This window comes from Globicephala melas, chromosome 17 (genome assembly GCF_963455315.2).
Source record: "Globicephala melas chromosome 17, mGloMel1.2, whole genome shotgun sequence".
NCBI classification, from domain to species: domain Eukaryota; kingdom Metazoa; phylum Chordata; class Mammalia; order Artiodactyla; family Delphinidae; genus Globicephala; species Globicephala melas.
The window spans coordinates 41,623,863-41,638,006 of NC_083330.1; the positions used below are offsets into that span (position 1 = coordinate 41,623,863).

Genomic DNA, 14,144 nt, shown 5'->3' on the forward strand with positions numbered 1-14,144 from the left:
GAGTTACCGCATCTAACGTGCGCACACATGGGTGCTGGAGGCTCAGTCCTTGAGTCAGATATGCAGACGCAGAGGCCAGGGCTGTGGCTTTGTTCCTCAGCTCGAGCTGGGACTTGTAGGCTTCCTAGTGGAGACACTGCTGCCAAAGACTGGAAAAGCGCCTTAAGGTGGACTCAAGGCCCTCTCCATGTCCTGGCCTTTGCCTGTCTTTCCCGCCTCTTCTACACCACGTTCTCCCCGAAGCATTCACATCACAACCCCTCGGTTCCCAGAAGGAGCTCTCCCTCCAGCTTCCCTCCTTTTGCCTGTGCTCCTGCCTCCCCACCTGCAGTGCTGTCCTCTTTCCTCTCTGCCTGATTCAATGTGTCCTCCTGAGGACCGTCCCTGCCCTCCGGCCTAAATCAGTTGTCCCTGTCTGTGCTTTCACATCTTATCTACCCCCACAAGTTGATCACGCTCAGTCTTAACCATTGCGCCCATCTCTGCCCTCTCCAGGGTGTGAGTTCCTCAGCAGACAGCGAGGTGTGTTCCGGTGTGTGTGGGCACGACCCAGCGCCCTCTGCGTCCTCGGTAGGTGCTGACCTGTTGGGTGCAGAGCATATGGTTTCGTTCTGTGGGGAGCACGCACAGAACGTGGTCTTGGACTGGCGTCCTGTACTGAACGTGCCCTGGATGCTCCTTCCATTCTAGCACCACCAGCAGCCGAACATTGGCCCTGACTCTGATTGGGTAACGCCTGATAAGAAGGACTCGGGACACGGGGGCAGCATCACTGCCACTTTGGGGAGCTATTCTCAGGCCCGTTGGCGTCCTCGTGTCTTGCTGAGCCAGTTACCCGCTTCCTGCTGTGCAGGTCCCACGTTCGCAGGTCGGCCTACTGGGAGCTGGCCTTGTGACAGTCTCCCCTTTGCCAGCCACCTCTCCACCTGGCCTTGTGGGCAGAGTGCTCTAGAGGAGGACAGTGTTTTCTTCCCCGGTCTGTGTGTGCAGTACAGCATCCGGATCTTGCTGGCCGCGGCCCCCAGGGCAGCGGCACCGGCACTCCCTCTTCCTGACGGCCTTCCCAGCGCACCTCCATCTCAGGCAGTTGCCAGGGCAAGTGGTACCTCCCTCTCCCCGTGAACAGCACCTCTGCAGCCGTGTCTCAGCAGGTGGTTCACTAGCTTGGGCTGAAACGTTTCTACCATCCAGTGGGTTGAGCCAACAGTGTCTGATTCCCAGCCTTAGGGAGGCGAACCCTTTCCATGTTTGTTCCTTTCTTGAGTACCCTCGCTCAGCACTGATATCTCTTTTTTCCCCCTTAGTTAGTTCTCCATACCTCCAATCCCCTGTTAATAATTCTTTTTTAAACTTTCTCTGTTCAAACCACTGGGTGGTTTCTGTCTCCTGATTGGACCCTAACCATGCAGATGCCCCCTGCCTAGAATGCCGGGCTCCACCCCTGCCCCAGCACCAACCGTCCAGTCTCCAAGGGCCAGCCTAAATGATACCTCACTCATTTATGTGACTGACATCTTCTGAGTTCCAGCTAGTAAATAGGCCCTGGGCCCGATCCTGGGGTTAAGTAAGACAGGGCTTCAGCCCGACAGGAGCTGTAAGACTGGAAGAAGAGAAAACTAAGTAGTGAACTGTGTTGAGTTAGAGAGGGTGTGTGTGTGTGTGTGTGTATGGGGGGAGTAGTGTAGGACAAAAACTTAAAACAGAAACTTGAAAAGAGAATTTTAGTGTCCTCCCAAAAGGGATAAGTAAATGAAAAGTCATGAAATTGATAACCATTTACCACTTTAAGTAATGTCCATAATAGAAAAAGTAACAAAATGTGGTTTTGTTTTCTATTACATTTGTTAATATTCTTTCTCCTTCCACAAAGCCCTTGAGCTGGGTGTTTTTTTGGTTTTGTTTTGTTTTTTAATTTATTTATTTAATTTATTTTATTTTTGGCTGCGTTGGGTCTTCATTGCTGTGCGTGGGCTTTCTCTAATTGCGGTGATCGGGGGCTACTCTTCGTTGTGGTGCGCAGGCTTCTCATTGCAGTGGCTTCTCTTGTTGTGGAGCACAGGCTCTAGGCATGCGGGCTCTAGAGCACAGGCTCAGTAGTTGTGGCTCGCAGGCTTAGCTGCTCCACGGCATGTGGGATCTTCCCGGACCAGGGCTCAAACCCGTGTCCCTTGCACTGGCAGGTGAATTCTTAACCACTGCGCCACCAGGGAAGCCCGAGCTGAGTAAGGTTTTAACTCATCTCATCTCTGATTTCCTAAGGGCAGGAATTGTCACATAGTAGGTGTATAATAAATGTTAGTTGACTGAATAAAGGCTAATCATATCAAGTTGATATTCTCTCTGTTTTGGAGGAAGGAAGCCAAAGTCAGCCAACGTTTTTTTAGGTTGACGGTTCATAAACAATTACATGCAATTGTTTTTATACTTGAAATGTGAACAGAAACGTTATTAATCTACTTAATGCTGATACTTATTCGTTCCTCTCTAGCCGTTTACAGATAACATTTGCCATGTCAGGTGTGTATCACACAGTATGTTAGGTATTATAGACCTCTAATTCTCAGCTATCCCAATTGTGCAGGCATAGATATTGAGGTTAGCTAACAACCTACCCATGGTGTTGCTGATCAGATGTGGCTGAGCCCTGCTTTGAGTCCAGGTTGGTACCAAAGCCCTTGTGTTTCCCAGTCCAGTGCTCAGGCATCACCATGAGGGGCCCCTTGGTCAATCAGGCGCCTGCCCTATTTGAGTGTACACACATACACATCACCCTGCAGCCTTTTTTCCTCTTCAGAGCCACCACCGCCTCCTTCCTTGTCCTAGAGGCACAGCCCTTTGGACCCGCCAGGCACTGTGACATCCAGGTACAAGTGGACACAGTTTGGAAAACTCAGAAAGGTCCAAAAGTCTCTTCCCTCTGCTTCTTTAAGGATTCAAAAAGTCTCTCATCAAAGTCTAGCCACTTGCTGGAAAATTGATATTGGTACAGGTTATGGGAAAAGTACAATTAAAATTAAAGCTCAGGGGACTTCCCTGGTGGCGCAGTGGTTGAGAGTCCGCCTGCCGATGCAGGGGACACGGGTTCGTGCCCCGGTCCGGGAGGATCCCACATGCCGCGGAGCGGCTGGGCCCGTGAGCCATGGCCGCTGAGCCTGCGCGTCCGGAGCCTGTGCTCCGCAACGGGAGAGGCCACAACAGTGATAGGCCCGTGTACCGCAAAGAAAAAAAAAAAAAATTAAAGCTCAGGGGAATGTGTGTGTACCTTTAAACACTAACCCTGTCTTTTCTTCTTCCCAGGTGCTCTTACCCCCGTACGATGATGCCACTGTGAATGGCGCCGCCAAGGAGCCGCCGCCACCTTACGTGTCTGCCTAAGCCTGGAAGTGGGGCGTAGCTGAGAGTGACAGCTTGACTTCCATACATCAGAGCAATAGTTCTTCAATTTTACTTCTGAGACGAGCTCTCTGAGCTTATCTGTTGCTGAAATGCTACAATTTAAAATTTTAGATGTTAAGTTGAGACTCTCTGTAGTTTGAAACATATGCTTAGCTAGAGCACTGTGATAGAGTAACTGTAGAATTCTTTCTGTGCGAGTGCGGTGGGCTCCCCTAGGCTTTCCTCGGCATTGAAACTAGCCAACAATCCGGATGAACCTTCTGTCCGAGGAGTCTGTTGTACGTGCTGAGCCCCAGAGTTGAAGAATTTGTGACACTGTTCTCTCCGTTCCCTCCTTTCTCTTTTGAAAGCGTAAAATAAAATCAGAATTATACAGTGCTTCTCTTAGGCCATTGCAGTGTATAGAACAAGCCCTTAGGAGAAGAGGAATCGTGTAAGGAGTCCAAATATACACATAAATAAAACAAGAATTTCCTTAGATCCTTTATGATTTAAATTCAGTGACAGTTTGGGTTCGCCGGTCAAGGATTTTGTCGACGGGCTAAATTGAGACCCTTTGTCAATTCCCGGCAGCGAGGACAGTCAGTCACCACCCTGGAGGCTGCTCTTGTGCACCCACCTCTGGGGTCACGGCGTGGAGTCTTAGAGGGGAACTGGTTGGTACTGTGTGGTATCAGGTTCTCCCTTTCTCGCAGTTTCCTTCCCAGCCCCGCTCAGAGCCCCCTTTCACTTAGTGTTCTGTCCTAGCCTGACTCAGGGAGGACCTCCATCAGCCTTTGTCAAGTGGAATTGCTGATAGTATTTACCCAACAATCTGAAAAAAGGTTTTCTTCTCTCCCTGCAAGGCACATCCTACTACTTTGAACTTCTGAATACGCCTTGTCATCTTTTAAAATAAGTATAAAACGGTCTTCGGCGGGAGGTGGCAGGGGTGCTTCCTTGTGAAATGCCCTTATCTTGACTACCTGAATTTCAAGAGACTTTTATATATTCACATGTTCGAAAGTCACAGCTCTCCTGTTTGTTCATTATTGAATGTGCTGTAAATGAAGCCATTTGCAATTAAAATGAGATTTGCCCACATCCAAGAAAACCACCTTTTGATTCTGGTGATTGTGCCTGGGAACCCTTCTTGCCCAAGTGGGGCAAGAGGCCTAAGGAGGAGGTTTTATGGCTTGTCTCACACATATGTTTTTTTTTTTTTTTTAATATTTCAGTGCTGGTAAAATCAGAGCATCTTAGGCCAAGAGAAATGGAGAGGAGCAGACACGGGCTTCCAGCATTCCTGACCCCGCCTCTGCCGAAGCTCTGCCAGCTCGGCTGCTTCGAATAGGATTGCTTTCTGTCCACAGTGCAGCTTTAATACGCTGTTCAGATTGTACTGTGTTCCAAGGGAGATTAAAATAAGAGTGGCTTTGGCTTGTTCCTGAACGGGTATTTCAGATAATTTGGAAATGTAGAATAAAATAAGAGGCAAGGGGGATGACGTTTATCCCTGAGAATCAGCCTCCGTCATTTCTTTTGGTGTATCTCATTAGTAGTCTTTGTAAACTCGACCTCGGAAATTCTGTTCCTTGAAGTTTTATACCCAGAAGATTAACACATGAAGGGTTGTTAGGTTTGGGGAAAGCCTGTCAGGTAGTTTCACTGATCCCTGTGGAAGGCACCTAGGAAATCACAGTTATTTGCATGTTACTCCCCATGATTTTCCAGTGCTTTGCCTAATACTTTTTTTACAATATGAAAAATGGCACATGGTCAGGTGGAGAAGAGTGCTGGTTTGGAGACTCTGCGTAGGGTCCTCGGCGAGGCTCTTGTTCACGTGACACTCAGTAGCACCACGTACACCAGGATGTCACGATGCTGCTGGGCTTTCCTGACATACCAACCCAGGCGGAGCTCCAAAGCTGCCCCCGTACTTACCTCTACACGGTAAGCAATTGTCTTCCTGTCTGCACTATGGAGAGGTTGTGATGCTTGGATTAAAATGACCCCCCAGAGCACACTCAGCAATTCGCTGTGTCCTTGTCATCGCCAATCCAGATACATACCTCTCTTTTAAATGTGTTTTAAAGCCCACTTTAATATCCTGCTCCTTTCTTCTATTTTGTTGTCTACAGAGAAACAAAACAGTCAATTACCTCAATTGCTCTCGTGCCTGTATACTTTCTGGTCACTTGACTGAGGGTTCCTCAGGGTTTTCATCTTGACCCCCCAGAACCCTATTTTAAGGTCATGGACATTCAGTCCAGCACCACCAGGTGTGCAAGTGGGCCCACTGATAAGCAGCCCCGTGGGAGGGTTTGAAGTCTGTTTGCTGGACAGAGAGAAGAGGAAAACACATCTTTCGGCTTAATGGGGTCTGGCCACCCTAGAAACCAAGCTTCCGTTGCACAGGCCAGTCAGGTTTCCAGAATGGCACAACACATGGAAGTTTTCAGGCCAACAGACTAGTCACTCCCCTTCCTGCACCTTCTTCCTACATAAACACATGTGCCGCATCTCCCCTGCGTCTGTCCTTGTCCCTGTCCCACCGGTTGCCTGACACTTTCCCCTCCCTTTCTCCCCCCATTTTTGTTTTTTAACTCTCTTCTGGCCCCAAACAAACGTTTGTTTAGTTTGACTGCTAAACTGAACCACACCTCACTGCATTTGTCTTTCCACCCTCAGTTTGTTAAGCAACAGTACTTCTCAGTAATGTTCTCAATAGACCACCTTTAGAGACTGTAACCATTAAAGTTTTCTCCATAGAGGGGATATATTGTATTTGAAATGGTCACCATTGGAGAAAAAATCCTGCTGTGCAAATGGAGCTTTTGTGATAGAGGAAAACCGATGAGACTATAAAAACACTGTTTCCATTTAAAAAGAAAAGATACGTCAGCTTTTGCAGCCGGTCTGGAAATGGACCTAAATGTTACTAAGTAACACTGCTTCTGGTCACATAGGCAGACTCCTATGTTCTGGAGGGGAGAGGGCAGATGTAACTCATGCCAAAGGACTGCCTGCTAAATTGAGCCATTTCAATACCAGAAGTAGTGCCTGCTGCTGTGTAGAATGAGTTTTGGCCAGCTCGCATGTATGTCCTAAAAGGGAAGGAAAAAGGAGGCATTGCAAGGATGTCTCCACACCCATGGAATTCACTTAAAGTGTTTTTGCACGCTGGCCAGGTTTTCTGCCAGATGACTCTGGTGTATGGAAGCCAGCCACATCTGCGACCTTCTGCCCAGAAGCCCACGCATTCCTACCGCTGACTGGTGTGTGGAGACAGCAGAAGAGAGAAACTGTCACCTGGCCAACCCAGAAGTTACCTCAAAGCAAAACTCTCAGCTCTCTACACCCATCAATATGACCCTAGTTGGCAAAACAGCTGCTGCTTCAGAATGAAGAGTTTGGCTCAAAACGGCACAATGGACTAAGGTTTTATTTATTTTATCCCATCTAAAACTTTACACATACTTTTTAAAAAGCCATTGGCAGTACAAACAAAACAAGTTTTAAGTAAACTTGTTAAGATGGGAACCTCTTCAACTCAGCAAATATATATATTCCTTGGTGTGTGTCAAGATGTCCAGGGTATATTGTTGCAATAAAAAGAGTTTGGAGAGGAACTGTGTGACCCGGGTAGATTGGGCGTAATTAGCCAGCATCAAGGGACTGAGCCAGTTTCTCAGGAAAGCCTAGGAGGGAATGTGCCCTCAGATTTTCTGCTAGTCACAGCTCAGTGCTGTGGCCTATCAGCTCCCCCTATGAAAAGCCATATGCAACAACAGCTCCTGGATTCCTGGGACCCTGAATTTGGGGCATCCAACCTAGACCTTTTGAAGAGCTGATGAGGCTCCCATCTGTGGCCTCTCCACCTAAGGAAACTCCAGCTCTGGGGAAATGAAGGAACATTGGGTCTGCTCTCTGTGCAATGCACACAGCACAAAGGACACTGTCTTGTGTGGTGGCCTTTGTGTGATGTCACTTTTCCCCCAGTATTCATTTTAGCTAAACAAGTGTATCTTTATTTCACTATTGTAGTTTTGCAAGATCTTCCTTCAGTTCTTTCAACGTTAGGTCTTTTTTTTTTTTTTGCGGTACGCGGGCCTCTCACTGTTGTGGCCTCTCCCGTTGCGGAGCACAGGCTCTGGACGCGCAGGCTCAGCGGCCATGGCTCACGGGCCCAGCCGCTCCGCGGCATGTACGATCTTCCCGGACCGGGGCACGAACTCGTGTTCCCTGCATAGGCAGGCGGACTCTCAACCACTGCACCACCAGGGAAGCCCCTAGGGTGGATTTTTTTTACTTGAGGTTTGTATCACAAGTAGAGCTGTCAATTTTCTGTTTAATTAGGCTGAATCGTGTTCTGTGAATATCAGCTTTTAATTCTTATCATAAAGAATTTATTCAGCTGTGGTGACCTAAATGGGAAGGAAATCCAAAAAAGAGGGGATATATGTATACGTATTGCTGATTCACTTTGCTGTACAGTAGAAACTAACACAATACACTCCAATAAAAATTTTTTTAAAAAAGAATTTATTCAGGTAGGAAGAAAAATCAACTGAGGTGGGCCTCTTAGAGTGGTTAATTGTTTTAAGTGAGCAGTTTTCTTCTGAGGAAATTAGGCACCATTTTAAACTGCACTGCTTTATCTTTAAGAATATGTACAGTAAGTTTTCAAGCATCATAAGGGAGTAGAACAGTGATGTAATGTGTCTGCATTACCTTGGAGGAATAGCTGGGGCCATGAGACCCAACTCCCTTCATTGTCCCCGCCCCAGAAGGCCTATCTCACGGTGTCTGTTTTCACGCCTCTCAAGTAGAGGCAGACTAGAGCAGCCCTCTCCCATGCGGCTGTAGGCTTTCTCCCACCCTGTGAGGTTAAGGCACTAAATCATCTGTGTCCCTGAGAGCCAACTTCCTTAAACGTCTTAGTAGTGAATCCAGGTCTGACTCGGGCATCAGGAAACATTATAAATTTGTGGGTTTTTAAAAAATTACATGAGGGAATTCCCAGGAATTCCAGTGGTTAGTACTCAGCACTTTCACTGCAGTGGCCCAGGTTCAATCCTTGGTCGGGGAACTAAGATCCTGCAAGCTGCGTGGCGCAGCCAAAAAAAATAATAAATTTAGGGCTTCCCTGGTGGCACAGTGGTTGGGAGTCCGCCTGCCGATGCAGGGGACACGGGTTCGTGCCCTGGTCCGGGAAGATCCCACGTGCCGCGGAGCGGCTGGGCCCGTGAGCCATGGCCGCTGAGCCTGCGCGTCCGGAGCCTGTGCTCCGCAACGGGAGAGGCCACAGCAGTGAGAGGCCCGCGTACCGCAAAAAATAAATAAATAAATAAATTTAAAAGATAAAAATAAAAAAGGACATAAGTAATGTATTGCAAGAAAAAATAGAAAATAAAGCCAGTAACATCCTTTGGGTCTCATCTTGAAAGTCACTTCCTTCTGGAAGCCTTCTATGACCCACTAGTTTGGAAGAGATTCATTTTATGTTGTCCCATAGCAGAGCATACCATAGCATACCAATCAAGGCTCATTTTACACTCTGGTTCCTGTGGCTTCTCTCTTCTGTAATCTCCCAATAGATAAGAAACTCAGACAGAAGCTGTGTCTGTTCCTTCCCCAGCACCTGGCACTTGTTTGGCACATAGAACGAACTCAAAAATAGTTACTAGAATAGGAATAAAATAAGCATGAGAGGAATTAAAACCACCTGTAACCCCACCCACGGTTATTGTGACTAATTCTTAACAGTGGGGCTCAAGCTCCACAGAGACCCCTTCTCCCAGAAGAGACCACTGGAGAAAAACAAAAATCTCTTTCCTGTAGACTGTGCAAGGGAACAAAGGGAGGTCTCTCCTCCATAGACCCTACGAGCGTGTCTACTGTGGGGCGGGGGCGCCTTGACTTCCAGAAGTTGTAAAGGTGATAGGCAAAACTCAGCAACACGGTAATAGAAGGATTGATCTCTGAAGGAAAATTAAAGGACAGCTAAGACGAGGGGCTAGCTGATGCTCTGCCACAATTTGCAATCAAAAGGAAATGACATTCTTAGCTCTATTCTTGTGATCAAGTGCCTTTTATGTGAGCCTAATTCAGTAGGGCTCTGAATGAAAAATTAAATTGCTAGATGTGCCTCTCCCTTGAACTTTCTCTTTTCCCTTTCCTAGTAGATCAATGTATTGTTAAAACAATCAGTGACCAGGACTTCACTGGTGGCGCAGTGGTTAGGAATCCGCCTGCCAAGGCAGGGGACGTGGGTTCGATCCCTGGTCCGGGAAGATCCCACATGCCACAGAGCGACTAAGCCCATGAGCCAGTACAGCTGATGTGTTCTTCAACTTCCTGGGCACTTCAGATTTAAATAGAACCCCTGAAAGGCTGTATGTGATAAAGCATGTTTGTCTTGCAGCCTTTACAAGAGTATCTCAAGCAACAGTAAAGCCTTGCGCATTTCTCTGTGGTGGGAACCACAGACACTAGTCCAGAAGTCCCCACCAGCAGGTAAGTCCTGCAGTGGAAAGTAATTATCAGAGGAGGAGTGTGAACTCCAGAAAAGGTGCTGAGGAGTGTGGCAAGAAGCCCCCCCCCCCCCGCCCATGTGTGAGAGACCTGGTTCCAGGAAGGAGAGTGTTTCAAGCACGGTGTGCAAACATGGAAGAGAAGCAGCCTGATTCAAAAAGAGACTAAACGTGTTTGCGTGAGGACTCGGAACTAAAACCCGCCCTCTTCTCATAAACCAAAACGTATTAAGATGTAATCCACATGCCATAGAATTGTATGATTTAACGGTTCTTAATATTATTCGCTGTCATGCAACCATCACCACTATCAGTTTTAGAACATTTCCATTAACCCCCAAAGAAACTCCACACCCATAAATAGTCACTCCCCCTTCTCCCCCTAGACTTCTCAGCTCCATGGTAGTCTGGAGCTAACGGTGAAGCACTGAGGGTCTGCACCCTCTCATTAGGCCTGGCCAGGGATGCTGAGCTGTCTTAAAACTTGCTCTAGCTAAAAGAAACTCTCAGCTCTTTCACACTTCGGTTATTGCATCTTCTTTTCTACATGTTTTTGTTCAGAGCTAGTGTACATATAGCCAGTAATGTTCTGGCACTTTCTATACTTGGGAATTGCTTTGTCAATTCTTGTTTTAAATGAGTCAAGACATTTCCATTGCTTCTTTTCAGAGAGTGCTCTACCAACAAAACATTGTTCACTTCATTGCATTACATCTTACTTTTCTCCATCTTATGATTTATTGTGGCTCTCAGCAGTTCACTGCCTTATTCCTTATTCTTTCCACTGGACCATCTGTAGCATTTCCCCTTCTGTTGGATCCCGGTAATAACCATGTTCCAGTTATTTTCTTCAGCAAGAGAGAACGTGGAAAAGCCACGTTCTTTCTTCTGATATTTTTGTTATTCTTGAGTTTATTGAGCTTTGCCAGAATGCTGGAAGATTTTATAGGACAGATACACATACTCATTGCCCAAGTATCTTGCAGTCTGATTTAACACCAGGCCACCGATGCAGACAGAGACTCAGTAATGGCGTGGCGAGAAGGCAGTTAGCTGAGTGTCACAGGAATGAGGCTACTGGCTTCTAATAGCAGATGGCTCTTTGCCAATTCCTGGGCTTCAGGAGGCAAGAAGCAGCAGTCTGCCTTGCTGAGTGATGCTTCCACACATAGCAGGTCCATCCTCCACTTCCAAAGTGGAAACTAGTCTCCAGGGAGACGGGCAGTGTTTCAGCCTTGTCAATATCCAAGAAAACGAGTCAGATTCCATTCAATCTTGCCCAGGTTTTAAGGCTCCCCACTCCAGCCTATCATCTCATACTTGATAAGTAGCCTCATCCGCCTGATTCCACAAAAACCACTCTAACCTCCAGGTTTAAGGCCACAGCAGCTCAGTCTCTTCCCCAGCACGGCATAAGGAAGATGTGTAAACAAGTTAAGGTAACATAAAAACATTTGAATCCTCTTTCCAAGGTGGGGTCATAGGTTCATTTAGAAATCATTTCACTTGGGATGATGGTGCCGTCAGCTAGCCTGTCCTCAGGGGGACCTCTGACACGGAACTAGCTGTCCACATTGATGGGGCATCTGGAAGAAGGCACTGCCCCATGTCAGAGGGTTCCTTACGCAAGGCTGGAGGCCCCCCTCTCTACCTTATCTCCTGTTCTGACCAACTGGCAGGTGCCCCAAAGGAATGACAGCTCCTCTCCCAGGTGAGACATCCTGCCCTTCTGCTTGAGTGGGACAGGGACGGGCTCCCAGAGTTTACATGTGACTCAAACATCATCAGTCACCTAGAGAAACACAGTGCGAGTGAGGTGACATTGCAATTTTAGCTTCTTCCTCATTTGTGTTCCGTGGAGCTGCCCGTTGTGGCCCTATCTTGTCAATAAAATTGGTGTTTCTAGGGCTTCCCTGGTGGCGCAGTGGTTGAGAGTCCGCCTGCCAATGCAGGAGACACGGGTTCGTGCCCCGGTCCGGGAAGATCCCACATGCCGTGGAGTGGCTGGGCCCGTGAGCCATGGCCGCTGAGCCTGCCCTCCGCAACGGGAGAGGCCACAACAGTGAGAGGCCCGTGTACCGCAAAAAAAACAAAACCAAAAAAAGTTATTTTAGGCTATGAGTTCTGTGAGCCAACCTGTCCGCTCTTTGTTTTCCTTATATTGTGGTCCTCTTCTCTTTGATAGAGTCTCATTTTAATCTGCCCTCTAGGAAGGATTCTAATGTGCAACACAAAGCAAAACAAAAAGTTCTAATATTTACAAGGAACAAATGAATGCTTAGGGCCAAAGTCTATATTTGAGGCTATTCATGAATGTGAGGCCTGGGTCAAATGACTGCCCCCCCCCCGCCCACCCCCCACCCCCGCCGCAGCCTCCTTCTGTTCCACAGTAGACCCCCTGCAGAGACAGAGAAGTGAGCTGAACCCAGTATAGCTACCAAGGTGTAAGTAATTTAAACAGTTATGGATTCTAACTCATGAGTTCTGAGATACTACACACCCTTGTTCTTGTCTGCTTGTATGAGTGCCCACCTGAGAACAAGAAATCATACTTTTTCTGAATAAGGTTCTCTACATTAAGCCAGTAGCAGGGCCTCTGGCAGAAAAGGCAAATTTGGGCTTTCCCCAGCAGCCTTTATTATTATCAACTTGCATTCACCCTAAAGGTAACTGGGAAACTAAGCCATTGTTTTTCCTTACTTGATATTTCTGGATCCTGAAATCGCTTTTGCTGCTGCTTTTTTTTTTTTTTTTTTTTTCCAGCAGACCTGAAGGTCATTCCACGAGGTGAACAACTCACTGACCTATTTGACGTGGCTGCAGGCATGCTTTGTACAGAAATTTCCTCTTCTGAAGACTTCTGATAGAACTCCCTGGGGAGAAACATCCATCTTACTCGGCATACACCAGAATCACTGAAATCTGTTACTGCTACATTACAATTCACTAAAATTTGTAAGGATTTCGGAATTACTATTGTTTTCCTGGTTAAATTACCGGATCATACTGGTGTCTTGAAATAAGGCAACACATTTAAACTGTAAGTTTCCATAAACTGTAACTTCACTTCCCCAGCTCCTAGGGGATTTTCACTGGCCCAGACTCAGGAAGGATTTTCATTGGTGGGATCCAGGACTTCAGAGACCAAACATTTCCTGAAGACTTTCCTCTACTTTCTGACTTCCACCTACCTCCTCCCAAAGACATACAAAGAAACTATTTCTGATCAGTGCAGGCGGCCAAGAGTGCCCAGTGGGCCTAAGGTGCAGCGTGAGGGAACATGAATCCAAGATTCTTTCTCGGCATTAGGATACCACTGAGTTGCCCGATGGCTTGAGTATGTTGACCCCTTGCCTTATGGCTAGGATTTTAATTACCCACCTGGAGCTTTCCTGAAAAATTGATTTTGTACAAGGTTTTTACTCATATTCCAGAAACCAACTCTATCATCAAATAGGAGTGACGACGGTTCAGAGTAAAGGCAGCCAAGAGGACTTAAATGATCAGATTTTGGCACCAGACGTTTTGAAACTTGCTAATTCTGCGGCCTCTACCCCACAGCTTGTTAAAACCTGAACTGAGTGGTTGGGTTAATGGTTTGGGGTTAGAATTCTGGAGCAATTATTAGGAGATGTCCTAGCCTGTTGTAACGACCCCACTCACCCCCAGCTGCCCAGGAGCAGGGAGAGCTGGTAGAGTGGCATTCCCCAGCCCTTTCCCTGCCACTGACCAATCCTGGCTTTCGCATCCCTCCAAAGTTCCCTTGGGGACCTCTCAGGGCACGTCCCCCCGCTTCACAAAATTGCAAACATCTTTGCCCATAATTTCAAAAGTCTTGCCTGGACTAGACTTTCTCTGCTCCTTCAGGGTAGGAACCTTGTTTCCTTTCCGTCCTGGCATCCTTAGTCCCGTCCCCACCCAGGGGCCTGGTTTCTGGCCAGTGGGCGCTCTGTTAATATGAACTGGCACCGGTGTTCTGGGTACTGCCAAGACAGTTCCTGGCACTTGTCACCAGTTAGCCCAATTCTCAACACTTTCTTCTTCATCACCGTCATCGATGGTCTCCTCCTGTAGATCATGACCCCCAGTTCAGGAAACAGGACCCCCGTCATGCCTTTCTCCCTCCAGGAGATGCTCTCCTCCGCTCCCCACCCCACTCCCCTCCGCCAAGAGCCCAAAGCTCCTTGTTTTTCTGAGCCTGCGTGCGGCTCCAGACCCCCGGGGTCCGATCCC

The 14,144-nt window shown here is 47.5% G+C and overlaps 1 protein-coding gene across 2 annotated transcripts in view; it reads left to right on the forward strand.

Moving 5' to 3' along the window:
- Positions 1 to 5,530, forward strand: part of LAPTM4B (lysosomal protein transmembrane 4 beta) — a 69,718-nt gene extending 64,188 nt beyond the window's left edge. Inside the window, exons 7-8 of one of the 2 annotated variants that reach the window (XM_030862962.3) lie at positions 496 to 570; positions 3,298 to 5,530. In XM_030862962.3, coding sequence (XP_030718822.1) covers positions 496 to 570; positions 3,298 to 3,375 — 153 coding nt within the window. In that variant the 3' untranslated portion in view covers positions 3,376 to 5,530. The remainder of the gene's footprint in view (positions 1 to 495; positions 571 to 3,297) is intronic. The other variant, XM_030862964.3, reaches the window with a different exon arrangement.
- The last annotated feature ends 8,614 nt before the right edge of the window (positions 5,531 to 14,144 follow it).